The sequence below is a fragment of the Parambassis ranga genome, chromosome 4 (genome assembly GCF_900634625.1).
Source record: "Parambassis ranga chromosome 4, fParRan2.1, whole genome shotgun sequence".
Classification (NCBI taxonomy): Eukaryota; Metazoa; Chordata; class Actinopteri; family Ambassidae; genus Parambassis; species Parambassis ranga.
The window spans coordinates 2,133,028-2,147,257 of NC_041025.1; the positions used below are offsets into that span (position 1 = coordinate 2,133,028).

General features: G+C 41.9%; 1 protein-coding gene across 10 annotated transcripts in view; it reads right to left on the bottom strand.

The window, feature by feature from the left end:
• The window catches only part of szt2 (SZT2 subunit of KICSTOR complex), a 64,205-nt gene that overhangs the window by 9,537 nt on the left and 40,438 nt on the right, over window positions 1-14,230 (bottom strand). For 7 of the 10 annotated variants that reach the window (XM_028404597.1, XM_028404604.1, XM_028404601.1 and 4 more), the window contains 16 exons: window positions 13,530-13,721; window positions 13,258-13,457; window positions 12,956-13,122; window positions 12,470-12,567; window positions 12,219-12,351; window positions 11,800-11,930; window positions 10,465-10,512; window positions 9,525-9,643; window positions 7,870-8,055; window positions 4,143-4,401; window positions 3,991-4,070; window positions 3,367-3,492; window positions 3,087-3,289; window positions 2,601-2,697; window positions 1,986-2,069; window positions 1,676-1,750 (listed from right to left, as the gene is read on the bottom strand). In XM_028404597.1, the coding sequence (XP_028260398.1) occupies window positions 1,676-1,750; window positions 1,986-2,069; window positions 2,601-2,697; window positions 3,087-3,289; window positions 3,367-3,492; window positions 3,991-4,070; window positions 4,143-4,401; window positions 7,870-8,055; window positions 9,525-9,643; window positions 10,465-10,512; window positions 11,800-11,930; window positions 12,219-12,351; window positions 12,470-12,567; window positions 12,956-13,122; window positions 13,258-13,457; window positions 13,530-13,721 (2,198 nt within the window). The remainder of the gene's footprint in view (window positions 1-1,675; window positions 1,751-1,985; window positions 2,070-2,600; window positions 2,698-3,086; window positions 3,290-3,366; window positions 3,493-3,990; window positions 4,071-4,142; window positions 4,402-7,869; window positions 8,056-9,524; window positions 9,644-10,464; window positions 10,513-11,799; window positions 11,931-12,218; window positions 12,352-12,469; window positions 12,568-12,955; window positions 13,123-13,257; window positions 13,458-13,529; window positions 13,722-14,230) is intronic. The other 3 variants (XM_028404599.1, XM_028404598.1, XM_028404600.1) reach the window with 3 other exon arrangements.

Below are 14,230 nucleotides of genomic sequence, written 5' to 3' on the forward strand. Positions count from 1 at the left end.
GACATCTTTTGCCCTCAATAACTTTATCAAATGCACCCCTTCTTCTATTCTCGCCACTTAAACTCTTCTGGCGCCCTGCTGTGCCTTCTCTTTTATGACAGTCAGCCTCTTGCATCACTTGGTAGACATTCTGACAACAACACCAGGAGGGCAACAGACTCCATTACATCTCTGACATCCTTCAAAACATCTTTCTTCGTCACATCAAAGTTAACTGGTCTGAAAATGGATCAGTCACAACTGGGAAACTATGCACCTCTAATTATGTAGGGACCACACAGAAGTAAACATTAGGACAAAGTGAACGTTGTCCTGTGAGACATCTATAACAACATAAAACACATAAATATCCAGTGGTGCAGTCCTTTTTTTTTTTTTTAACTCATGACTAAATACTCCCAAGTGTGAGGCAGGAGGTTAATGTGATATAATTGAGCTAGTAAACAACATGGGGGCAAACTAAAAGCTGTCGAGCACTTCTTCATTTCATCTTCTCTAAAAGAGAAGTTGTACGACACATCTCTTGGAATGCACAGCATGAAACAGCACCGAGTTGAAAACCCAATGAAGTCTGAAAAGCAACACAGTGTGACTAACACCGTGGATAGTGAAAGTACTCAAGCAAAGTTATTTTCTTTCCAGATGAACTATCACTGTTGGACAGCATCAGGATTTCATCTTTACAGGCAGTTACATGAAAGGGTCTGAATTGAAGACAAGACTATACCTGGAATACTGAGGTAAAGTCCAAAAACACATGGCAGTTCAATGCTGCATTATCATATTTCCTGGTATTATAATTCTACATTTGATAGCTAGGAGTAAACCGACAAAAAAAAATCTGACAAAGGGTGAACTTAGCCGTCAGGGAGAGGTGCCGACTGATGTGGGGGAAAGATTGGAGGATGGTGGTTAGTCGGCCTATCTCTACAGCCTTCTATTGATTTTGTCGGTGGTGGGTCTCCTTTCTTTTGCAGGCCAGACTGGTCTGAAGGCCATATTGAAAGGGCCCACATGAGAGTAATCCTATATCTACCCTTCTCTTGAGCTTTTTTGGAAGCTTTCCTTACTTATCTGTGTTAAATGTGCTGAGATCGCAGCATTTATTTATGTTTTTATTTATTCTTTCTGGTGAGTCATCACAGTAGCGGTGGAAAAACTGTATGTCTGCAAGTAAAATACAGCTTGTAGTGGGTAAACGACACCTCATTGATTCACTATTGACTGACTGATCTCTCTCAATGTTCACAACAACAAAAATCCAACCGCAATCACAACCAACTGCAGCAGCAACAGCAGTTTTAAAACTCCAGCCTGTGAGGTACTTGCTCTTCTAACTAATGTAAGTCTATAAGGTGTCTTCAGGTAAAATATGATGACATTTTAAAACAGACTTTTTCTGATTTCTCAAAAAAGGCATCCCTTTCACTCTTTCCTATTTAAACTTTGCCCAACAGCCATGAATACCCAGGAACACATAAAAGATCATTTCAACAACACAATGCTCAAACCTCTGCCAAAGCCCATGGAGACACACAGACCTTCTAAATGTGGATCAGCACTGTGATTCATTCTGTATTCTATATTCATTTTCTTTTGTTTTTAAAGCTCAGACTTGCCATGTAGAATATGTACAGGTTCTGCTCTGCATGAGAAATTACTGTGAGGAATTTACCTGGGAGTTGACTGTCTGACCCATGGGAATGCGGGAACACTCCAGTGCATACTGCTTGACACAGAAGTAACATCCCTTGAAGCAGAAGAGGGCACATAGACAAGGGTATGTTATTTATTAAAACATCACTACTGTGGCTGATTATCATTTGCTAATGTTCATGAATCCAGCCTCAGAAGCACAGAAACAACCATGGTCTGCATGGCAGAGCTGCAAGGAGAAAGTCAGAAAGAACACTGCTGCCTGTCTGCAGTTTGCTGAAGATCATGTGGACAAATCTCTAGAGTGTCCATCATGATCCTCATCTCACCTGAAAAGCCAGTTCCATTAAGACGATCCCTCCTGGCAGCGCCCTCTGAAGATGATATGCGGTGGCACCAGATGCTGTAGTGCTCTGCAAAATTCATTTAGAAAAAAGGTTCATGTTCACAGTGCTCAGTTATATACACGCATATACATATATATAATAATCTCTTCAGAGAGTATCTGAATCAATATCATGAAAATAATAAGGGATGTATTTGTGTAAATAATGGTGCAAAATATGAGAGCACACATATTTGAAAGTTGTAGAAGTTATGATTGTGCCACAGAAGGCAAAGAACTTCTAATCCAAGCCACCTCTCAGTGATGTTAGCAGCAATGAAAAGGTTACCACCGTCTGACAGAAACACCCTGCAGCACACAGCACTGCAGTCTTATTATATTACACACGTTCTTTCACTAGCGTTGTCTTATATATAAGACAAATATACACATAGGGAGAAATATATGAACCATAGAGAATACAGCAAGTGTCAGTTTCCATTACCAACTCTATCCTCCAAAGGATGTATTGAGAATGCTTTTATTTGCAGGTATGAAGAGGAGAATAAATACTGGACACAGCATTAGTGAGACATTTGAAAAGCGTTGGAATAGTAACCTTTGGGCTGTCCTCGCTCTTCTGCTTTACATAAGAAAAAGACATCCTGCCTTCCGATGACATCGAGCTCAGCATGGCAGCTCGAGCACGGGCAATGCTGTAAGAAATAGAGGGAGGAGGAGGAGGAGGAGGGGTGGTTAGATGAAAAATGGCCAATGGACCAACAGCAGCATATAACTAACCCTGTAAGATACAATTCAGTAAGTGAGTCACACAGACAGAGCCTAGAAAGTGACAGGCAGGCAACAGAGGCATCTGCCCCGCATCTGCTCTGCTTACATCAGACACGGGTCACAACTGGTGAGAGATCAGAGGTCAGAGGAGGATCACAGCACATGTGATGAATAATGGATAAACACTGCTGAAGAAGGAGATGAGAGTACGGGGCTGGTAGAGCGGCAGAAACTGAGTGATACACCTTTAATTTTTTAACAAAAACACATTGTGTTGCTGTCTTAAAAAAAAAAAAAACACCCATGCACAGACCTGCGAGCTGGAGACTGAGGGCGGACCTGGACCAGGATGAAGCCCATGCTTTGCAGGTACTGGACATACTGCTGTAGAAAAGTGTTGGAAATTTCGAGTAGCCAGGGCTCTTCCTTCAGACGGCTGGGCAGCATCTCCGCTGAGTCGGTGCTGTAGCTGCGGTCCCGGCCTGATGCCGTGGAGTCACTTGAGCGATGTCGTTTCTGGAACGCACAAATGTTTATGTAACATTACTTAAAAACACAATGACTAGCCAGCAGACTCTAGATAGAAACTTCACCTTTACTGGAGGCTGAATAATCTGCTCCTCTTGGATCTGCTTGCGGAAGATTGGATCAAAGAGAAGAGGGGTGGCACAGTAGTGAACCAGCCTTGAGGACTGCTTCAGAATCTCCAGATCTGTCCCCTATTGAAGAAGACATGTTAAGAACAATGTGAAATGATAAAACTGCAAATGGACTGGCACCCAAAACCAGCAACTTTAAACTACCAATGCAATTAGGTGGACACTAAACCTGAAGCCTAATGGTTACCTCAGCACACTTTGAGGTGCTTGCTTAGCATGATATGAGACTGTCTGCTGAAATATCTAATTCATTTAATGACACCAAGTCACCTCTCTTGAGATGTCACAGTGTCAGATGGAAACCTTATTAATTAACCACTTTGAAACGAGGCAGTATAAAATGATTTCCCAGAGGCTCGAGGTGTAATTGTAGCTCCTGGAAGACATAAAGCAGCGAGGCGCTGCTCCCCCAGGTTTTGTCACGTCCAATTACATATATTTGAGATTTTACAGTGCAGAAATTTAATGCTCAGTTCTGACTTAGCAGACAGATCCAATTTGTTGTTAAATTGTGTTATTTAATGTCACCAATTTGAACTACATTCCTGTGATACTTACTGAAATAGGCATGTTGGACTGTGCTGACCTCTGCTGCCAGGTCACAAAGAGGTTCTCTATCTTCATCTGTTTCTCCAGTTCTGTAAGCAAAAACATGGTTAGCTTCCTTTTCCAGTGTGGAGTTTAAAATTCTAAAATAATTTAAGACTAGCCTCTGCGCTCTGCAGCTTTGATCTCCAAGAGCTGTCCTCCGTGGCGAGCTACCACGTCTCCCTCTGATCCAAGGGGACGGATGGTGCAGACGTCCCTCAGCGCCTCGTCGAAGGGAAGGAGCTCGGAGGGGAAGTGGAGTGGAGCAAGACTCCGACCAGAGCTTCCCAACCTGCCCTGCTCCTTACTGACTAAGGGAGGAACAGCACTGCGTAGCAATGCATCAGGCTCCATGGAGGGGCTGAGGAATGGGTTAGGATCCTGGAAAACATGGTAGATTATGGAAACAAAAATGATTGAATGGTTTGGCGTGTATGTGAAACTACAGTACTTTTTTGATCATTTGTAGAGTCTATTCAGTAGTGTTATTGGAAACATGATTTTCCGGGGCACCGCTGATGTGCCTGATTTCAGTTCAGAGTAACTTTTGGGGGGAGTTAGTTCAGCAGAGCAGCTCAGGGCCCAGATGCCCCAGTGTGGCAGAGCTGGCTGTACCATGCCCACGGGCTGGAGGGTCAAACTGTGCACTGGTGCTCCCTCTGCTTCTCATCAGGACCTTGACAGATGAAGCTCTGTTCAGGCAAATTTTCTGCTGCTCTGACTCTGCCTTCTGTCTGCACTCATTAGTAATGCAGTGATGAAGGGCAAGGCCATTGGAAAAAAAAGGAAAAAGTTTGCTTCTTTCTATTCTTTGAGCTTGTTTTGTTACTGGCCATAGGGGTGGGGGTGGGGGGAGGCTAAAAGGGCATTTGGTGTCTTTCTCTGATGCAAAAAAAAAAAACAGCTCTAATAAATCCCTACTTCAGCCTATTCCACTCACTCAGGAACAACAGTATGCATGACATGTTGTTTAACCCTTAACAGCATTGCATGCTATTTGTCAACGTCATTATGGCTGGAATGACTTGACATGTGTGGCCTGGAGAAAAAAAGCTAGGATCTTATTAAGATGTATTTTCCACATTATCTCTTAGCAAACAGACCATCAATGATGCAATACAAATATCTAAAGTCATACTACTGTACTTACTAACTGTAATGGGGAAAATTAATTTTAACCATTTAACCTGTGACAGGAAAGAAGGTGGTTGGTCTCAAACCATCTGTAGTACACTGTATAATATTACAAACACTCTCCAACCTTTAAAAACTTGCAAAATCAATCAGTGGCTGTGTGCCGTTCTGCACCCTGACCTTTTACTCATCAGTGGCAGCAGTGAGTCTGATCTGACAGCTGACTCATGATGTGAACATAAAGCAAGGAGTGTAAACAAGACGGGACATTAAAAATGCTTTGCAAAGTGCTCTGTAACAGGTATACAGTACACACATCCCTATCCTAACACCTCCCTATGCCGGAGCATCATAAATAATCCAGGGGGATAAATGGAAACTGACAAGGACCAAATTGCATGAAAGTAGTTAAGTCTTTCATTTTAGAAAACAAGGCCGCTGATGTGACAGGGTTGTATTTCCAGGATATGATCCTGATGACGGAGCGGTAATAATCAAGAGAAATAAAAAAAAAAAGCTTAGATGCGTGGCTGAGAAATCGTGTTTTGGTTTGTGCTGCAAAGACCATCGGTTACATATTGATCCACAGCTCCGTATGTTATACAGGGAGGTCCTAAAGTTTTGTTGAGATGCTTAAAACAAAGCTGAATAAAGCAGTAACAAGCTGGAGGTGACGGAAATGTGGAAGAGGATTCTTTTCTGCCTGTATTTATATGGAATGTCAATTATAACTTCAGTTGATTTGGTCACATTTATATTCACCTGAAACACAGATCAGTGCCATGATTCCCAAACTGTTCCAACAGTAGCCTCCACATAACAAGTTATACACACATACAGTTTGTATGCCAAACAAATCCTACTTTGAAGGAGCATAGATCAAGCGGTGTACTAAGGTGCTTAGCTTAGACCTGGAGCTGGATCATTATTATTCGCAGTAATAACTAATAACTTACAGTAACTCTGTGCGCACCATGTATCCCTCTCCATTGAATTTGGTCTGCTAGAAGAAAACTGAACTAAGAGGTGAAGTGCAACACATAACTTATTGTTATTATTGGTGCAAGAAAGGTTTTTGATTAGGATTTCAGCCCTTTCTTGCTCATTGTGGTTTCACATGTTAGTGTCTTTCAGCTATTTTGACAAGGTTCATTTGGTCTTCACCTTTTTAACTATAAGAGTATTCTTTTCAGTCAGACCAGTGTTTTTTGTGTTTTTTACCTTGACTCGACATGTTTCGACTGCTTCCTGCAGTCTTCCACAGAAGTCACATGATGTTACCGGTGACGTGTCTGCCAGCTGATTTTATACAGGTTGCCATTCTCCCACTACTCCAGGTAGTAGGGGAACAGCGCCACCTGTAGTCCGGCTTCTTCAGCGCTGTGTCCCAGGTGTGGGACAGTGTGAAAGTCCGGTGGATTAAGGAAGCCATCGAAATCAGGAAGCGGGCCAATGGGACAGTGAACCGGGACGAGGGGACTTTCACACTGTCCCACACCTGGAACACTGTCCTGAGGAGACCAGACTGCTGTCCCACACCTGGGACACAGCGCTGAAAAAGCCGGACTACAGGTGGCGCTGTTCCCCTACTACCTGGAGTAGTGGGAGAATGGCGCCACAACCTGTATAACATCATGTGACTTCTGTGGAAGACTGCAGGAAGCAGTCGAAACATGTCGAGTCAAAGTAAAAAACACAAAAAACACTGGTCTGACTGAAAAGAATACTCTTATAGTGTCAGCTTTTTTGCTTCATTTTACTCATCTTCATGGTTTCTCTCTGTGCTCTCATCAATCATTGTTTGCCACAAAAAAGCTTTGATAAACCCAGTAAGCACTATGTACCCTGCACCAAACAGCAAATGAAGACTAGCCGGTGAACATGGTGCAGCATGTAGCACCTTAAGAGCCAGACATTTTCCTATAGTGCTGTTAGAAACCGACACAAAGCTATGGAGAGAAGAACTCACACACAAACGCTGCTTTAGATGAATGCAAACAATGCTCTGTTTCTGCTTGATTTGGATCTTGACAACTGTTTAGTGTTGTCAAGATCAGAAACATATGTTCACATTAGAAGGAATGATTTGCCCCCAGCACGTGCTACCTTCTGTGACAGTGTATATGCAGATACTTCCCTGCCAGGCATGAGTTCACCTGACCTAGCAGTCCATCCTACTTAACAGCCACCCACCACGCCTGAAACAGAGGCTGCTGTAACGCTTTTCAGCCACAAATTAGTTAGGATTTAGATTTACAGTCTTTCTAAACATGCAGCCTCTTAGAAATGTCATCCCCATCTGGGAGGTGGAGGTCCTTTGGCCACCAGCCAGCTGCCATCCATCTTTCAACTCTCCCTCCCTCCTTCTCCTATGGGTGTTCCACAGTAAAGTTTCACATACAGTCATTTGCACCACAAAAGGCATTTATACTCATGTATTTTCCACTCATACTTGTAGCAGGAAACATTACAAATTGGGGCAGCATTCTATAGTTGATAGAGATGGGGATCATATTGAAGCTAAGGGCCCGTTGTCTAGTACAGACCTGAGTGGGCCCAGGCTCAGCTTTGTTTAGTTTTACATTTATTTGTTGAAATATAATTTTATGATTTATGATAAGGTCAGTAAGCAGCATGTGGTTCTACTGAACCTTTGACATTTTCCCATTGCCCCGCTGTTGGATCTTACATTAGCAACTGTGTTAGAGTCTTTACCTGCTTGGAGTCTATTTCGTGGATGGGTGCATCAGAGAAGCAGTAGTGATGGAAGAGGCCCATCTTCTGGTTAAACAGGCAGTGGACCACGTGAGCCCTCGCGTTCTGCCACTTCACAAGGTGGACCAGCTTGGTATTTAGGGATGCCCCAAGTTCAGCAGACCAATTGTAGCTGCGCAAAGTCACCTAAAGACACGATGTTTACAGTGTGATACAATTCATAATGTCACATCATGTGTTACTAAGGACACTGTTGTCCTAAAAGCATCAAAGTTTTCTGGTTTCAGGCATCTTTCTATGTGAAATTCACTCCGCTGATTTAGCTCTCTCAACCATTCCTGCCAGGGCTTTGAATATTCCTCTGAGATTAGTTCATCCCATCCAAACTTGGATTTACAAAGTTCTTGCACAATCTGTTTAGACTTGAGAACAAATGGTGTGAGGAAACCTAGAGGATTGTAAACAGAACTTACTAGGGACAGGATTCCATAGGGTCTATTATTGTCGCTGTTAACAACAAGCCAAGGTTCCATGGCTTTTGGAATGTTGGTACCAATCAGAAGCTCAATATCAGCATCAATCTCCTCCAGCTTCTTTCTTGGGAGTCCTTTTTGTGGTTTTGTTACTTGTTACGACCAGTTTATAGGCTCCTTTGTTTGGAGGAGGTTTGTGACTTGCACATGCAAAAGGCACTTGCGGAGAGCCACAGCTTGTTTCTTAATTTTAATAACAAAAAACAACCCATGGTTGTCCTTCTCAAAGAGTGCCTCAAAATAAAATGAAATTCCAAAAATAATATAAAATAATTTGAATAAAAATAATTTAAATCTAATCTAACCTACTCTAATCAGTAGCAACACCAATACATATTTGAATCTATGCAAAATTAATCTGGCTCCAACACTTAATCTTAATCCTAACTAGCTGGCATTGCTTAGTTTGCAAGCTAATGTTACAATTGGTAAACATTGGCATTTAGATGTAGTGTAGCTACATTACAAATAGGTGGCTAAGCTTAGCTTGCTCGCACACTAACATTGCCTTAAAAACACTGTATGAATGGATATAATATTTTCACCTTATGCAAAAGTGTGGATTTTGATTAAACACTGTTAAACAAGGTTGAAGACAAATAGTTATCTATTAGGAAGCTTTTGAGCTTCCTAATGTTTAATCTAACTTTTTGTACATTTTTGGATGTATATGGATGGTGATCACAAGACTATGAGCAGCAGGATGCTGACTGAACAGGTACAGTACAGCTAATACTTTTTTAACATTTAAATGTAAAATGTTGTATAAAGGAAGTGATACTGAAACAAACAGGCTGGTGGTTTGATTTAATCCCAGAGCTCTGATTGCCTTATTCCCACTGAGAGGGCACACGGCAAGTAACCAGACCAGTGTGTCACCACCATATTTGCTTCCCTCTGCAGTTTAGATTTAAACACAATTATAAGTAAGTGAGTTCATATTTATTTGGTGAAGCTATTAACTGTGAGGAGAAATGCACTTCTGCTTTTAATACAGCTCATAATTCAGCGGTCAGAGATGTAGTCACAGCTTAATCCAACTGGACTTTTTGACTTCTTTACTCGCTCTCTGCTCAGCCTGAGGGATATTCACAATGCAGCGGCTTCCATATGCCAAGTTACCTTTTTGTCCAGGATGCTGATGAAAAGGAACCTCTGGCGGGGAGCCAGTCCTGCCCCGGCCTGGCTAGGACTGACCCAATCACTCTCCAGAGCCTCGAAGCGCTGGAAGCCCTTATGAGCTAGGCAGAAGAGAGGGAGAGAGAGAAACTCAGTGAAACGGCAAAGCAATCTGAATCAAAGCCAGGCAGCACGCTGAGGCAACAAAGGCTCTCTACTGACTACTGTCAGGACATTCTTTCTTCTGTTCTGTAAGATTACAGTCAACAGACAGTACTGGAGCATGACTTCAAATTCAACTTTTTATATGCGATTGATTTTTATTCTATCTTACTGGGCACCTGCTCAGTATGAAGCCTGGAGGCTAAATGCACTGAATTACCCAGGATTCTCTGAGAGATATCCAAGGTTTGGCTGAAACTTTACATCTCAGAAGAAACTGTAATGCTGGACTGGAACTTTTGTGAGAAAACAAAATGTGCATAATATGATCAACAAGAGAGAGGAGAGCACTTCTGCTTTGCACATGTTAGCAAATTGCTCAGAATGGTATATGTTATGTTGGAATTATTATATATTTTAGTTTGCGTCATGCTATTTTCAATCTAAAGGCAAGAAGCACTATTTTTCCTGCAGCTTTATGACTTCTGGGCTAATTTTGTGCAGTCTAGCTGTGCAGATTTTAGCATGCTGGCTGAGCTCCAAGCTTAAATGGTTTGAGGGACAAATGTTAAATGAGCTAAACTCACAGATAGCTGTACTAGTTTGATTTATCTTCAAACTGGGATTCAAATATATCACAAATAAAATGTATCTTTCTTTTGTGACACAATTTTTAAAATCTTCTGTTTGTTAACAAATATATATTTTGGAAAAAAACACTCATTTCTACAAAAACATCCCATCAGCATCACGTTGTTGTTAAGCTGAGAGGCAGACTTACGTGTGAACCTATTTAGCACTGGGGTGTTTTCCTCATCTGAACTGTCTTCTGTAGGCAAACAGAAAATGGTACAAACAGCAAGGCGGCATGGACAGTGAAAGACAGGTCGACACAAATCGATGTAAGCAAACACTTAATGCAAAATAACATGTATGTTAGAGCTAACATGGACAGAGAAACACAGGATTAAAGAGCAGCAGCAAGAAAAAGAGCATGTCGAAAGCTTCCACATAAAAACACTCATGCTTGGACTTTTTCTTCTACACTACACATGAGAGTTAAATCAGGTTAGCGGCATGCTGCAGATAGAGGTTTAGATAACTTCCTGTCACCAATACAACTTTATTTTAATATTATGATTTATGACATAGGGGATTTATTTGATTTTCTCTTCACAGTTCTGACCTAACTGTCTCCACAGAACAAACTGCCTGGAGGAGCAGTGAAGTGTATCACATCAAGTGCCAGGCTTTCCAAAATAAAAGACTATGAATAGACAATGTTAGACGGCTGGCTGAGGAGGTTCCAAAATTTAAACTGATATTAAACCAGTGGAGTCTGAAGAGCTAAGAATAATTTTTTTTTTTTGGGAATGAGTCCTATAAGAAAAATAATGACTGAACTTTTGAGATACTGTGTAGAGCTCATGCGATTAATTCAGTGACACTTCTTTGGATTTGAGAATACTTTTGAATACATCAGAATCAGAGTTCAGAAAATGTCTGCAGGCGGCCACACCACAGAAAGAGGAGCCACGTGAGACAACTTAGAGTCATGGAACCATGAGTTTGAATGTTTTTTCAGATTGCAGAACACATCACAGCAGTTTATATTGCCATAAAACAGGACCTTAAAACCTTGTCAAAACTTCAATTATCTCCTGTATGGTTACTTACAAAGACTTTGCGTTAGAGTAGCAAAGTAATAATTTCATTTGCCAATATTGTATAAAAAAATGTGGAAAACAGTGTAAAAACTGACCCAAATCAATACTGACACGCAGAGAAGGTGACACTAACTAGCTGTCATGGTGTCACAAAAGTAAATTACACTGGTGATCTTACAAAACGGGTATCTGTGCGGTGTTCAGATTTTAAAGTGTCAGAAATTGATAGCAAAGTTGCTATCTGCTCATAATAGCCTAGCATGGGTCATGTGAGAAGGCGTTTTAATCACATCACACAAATTCCACTCCAAGAAAGGTTGTGAAAAAAACATATGTGCATCAGTTTCAGCATTTTGGATATTACTTTGTTCGCTTTGGTGCATGAAAAGGATAGAATACAACAGGGAGTGAAATATACAAGTATGTAGAGGTAAGGACAAACTGGTTACCTTGCTCAGTGCTGCAGTGCCACTGATGGAAGTTGCGGCCAATCAGAATGAAGCTCCTTGTAGTGTCTAGAGGTTGGCTGAAGCTCTGGACGAGAGGGAAAGGTGCGAACATGTCTCCAGTAGAGGGGCAGCTACAGAGGAAGTTAGAAGATAACCAATAATATATTGTATCTTTAAAGCATTACTGGTCATTACTGTGGTTATGAGGATTGACACATCCCTACAAATCATGGATCCTTAAACAAATATACAAAAATGCTGCATGAAATCTACTACTCAACAAAAACAAAAATCACTGCAGCATGTCAGTGTCACTCAGTGTCAGTGCTATGATTCCCAGCAGAGGTGGGATAAAAGTCGTATAAACAGTATAAAAAGCACTTTTGAAAAATTATGACATTTTGCTTAAAACAACTCACCTTTTCTTTTCAAATGCTTTCACTGTGGTATCGCTGGCCAGGGAACTGACCAAACTGACAATCTCTGTCAAAATGGAAGGAAGCAGGAAGTGCGAAGCAATTTCAGCCACGCACTGCTGAATGGAGGGGCAGCCTGTTCACCAGCAGCACGGATTCAAGTGGACAGGGACAGGTAGGTCAGTTCACAGACTAGAAAACCTGTGATTGTCAAGTCTGTGTTCAATAAGTTTAAATATATGGCAGAAACTTACCAAGTTTAGCCATAAAAGTGATCCACAGCTGGCAGGTATCCTGGTAGACAGGGTGCAGGGTGCCGGAATCGCCCTCCTCCAGCTGAGACACCTGCCTTCTGTGCAACCACAACAGCCACACACTGAATTAAGGGGGCATTTTACAGGTCTCATAGCAGTGACAGACCAGGGCTGTGCTGCTTTAAATGCTCATTATACAGTCATTTTCTGTTTAGGTTCTGAGATTTCTGACTTTTACAACTTAATATTTCAGCTGATTTTCTAGAAGAATGTCAGCCTGCTAACCCATAGTAATGTAGTACTAATGCCACTGGTGTCACCTGGAAGGCAATTGGACAACAGCAAATTAAACACACAAGAGCATGTCTTTTGTCAGGTTGAGGAGTGACTGTGGCAGATCGCACAAATTCAATTTGTATAGGATTGAACTTTCAGTTGTTTCCATCAAACCTTTGCAGCCATTCAATGGTTTTATGTATGCCCCACCTCTGAGCCTGCTCCAGCTCCACAGCCATGGCCTTTTCCTGGCTCCACTGTTGCTTCACATTCTCTGTCTTGTGCCTTCGTCGTGCTGCTCGGCCTTCCTCTCCTTTTTCTTGCACTATGTCGTCGGTTGTCTTGGGGCTCCCGAGCTCTGTGGAGTCTGGCTTACTCTGATGAATGGAAAGGAATAAAAATGCGGAATATCAGAGTCAGATATTTCGCCGTACTGCTATAACAAACAGCTAATCTACAAAAACAAGTACAATAATTAGGCTGCACAGGCAATTAAATTCAAGCTTTCTCACAAGTATGTCCCAGAAGCTCCTGCGAGTGCTCTTGCCAGTAGGGGTGGTGGACTCAGGTGTGCTGGTCCCTGTCACAGGAGTGCTCCCTACAGCTTGGATTAAGGTGATGGGAGAAGGGCTGCCCTTAAAGACCCGTGATCCGCTGCGTTGCCTGTGGCTGTCCTTCACTTCTTTGACTTCAGGCAAAGGAATCAGCAGCCCTGAAGACACATTTTACACTGAGACCAACAGACACAGAGGAATGATAAATAGCAGCCTGTAGAGATCCTAACCTTTAGCTTCTTCTTTCTGAGCTTTAGTTGCTGGGCAGAGGACTCCTAGACAAAGAGGATTTGGCAAGACTCTCAGCTCCATGACAACATCGCAGAGCGCGTGGCGCAGCGCCCCCTGCAGTTTGTCACTCAGCTGTAAGGGGCTGACGTTGCCTTGTTCCCAGATGTCAAAGCGCACGTACAGCTGTGGTTCTGTTAGAAGACAAGCAGACGACACAATGTTTTAACCGCCATTGCCATCAATGTCATCTGAGGCAGTGTTCACTGCTAAATTACTTGGCCAACATGACTTCAAACTATATAAACTAGATAGATGGATGTATTTATTATGGCTGTGAGTGCAAAGTGGTTATTAGCTAAACCCACCACTGAGAATAGCTCTATTAAATGCCCTAAACCAAACAGCTGGAGTCTTATTTGTTGTTATGTTTTCCTATTAAATCAACAACAGAGTGTGACTAATCTTTTATACACACAATAATCTTAACACGCCCTAAAACTAAAGACTTAATTGTGATTTATGGCCATGTGCTGCAGTGTCACACTGACAAATGTAGCTTGCAGGAACAAAAAATGTCTTCATATTACAGAGTTGTGTTTGTTAGATTTACTAGGGGCATTTAATTTTTTTGGACTGTTAATTTAATGGCCAGACTATTACCCATGATGCAATGAATTTCAAAATTAGTGCGGCTGATACA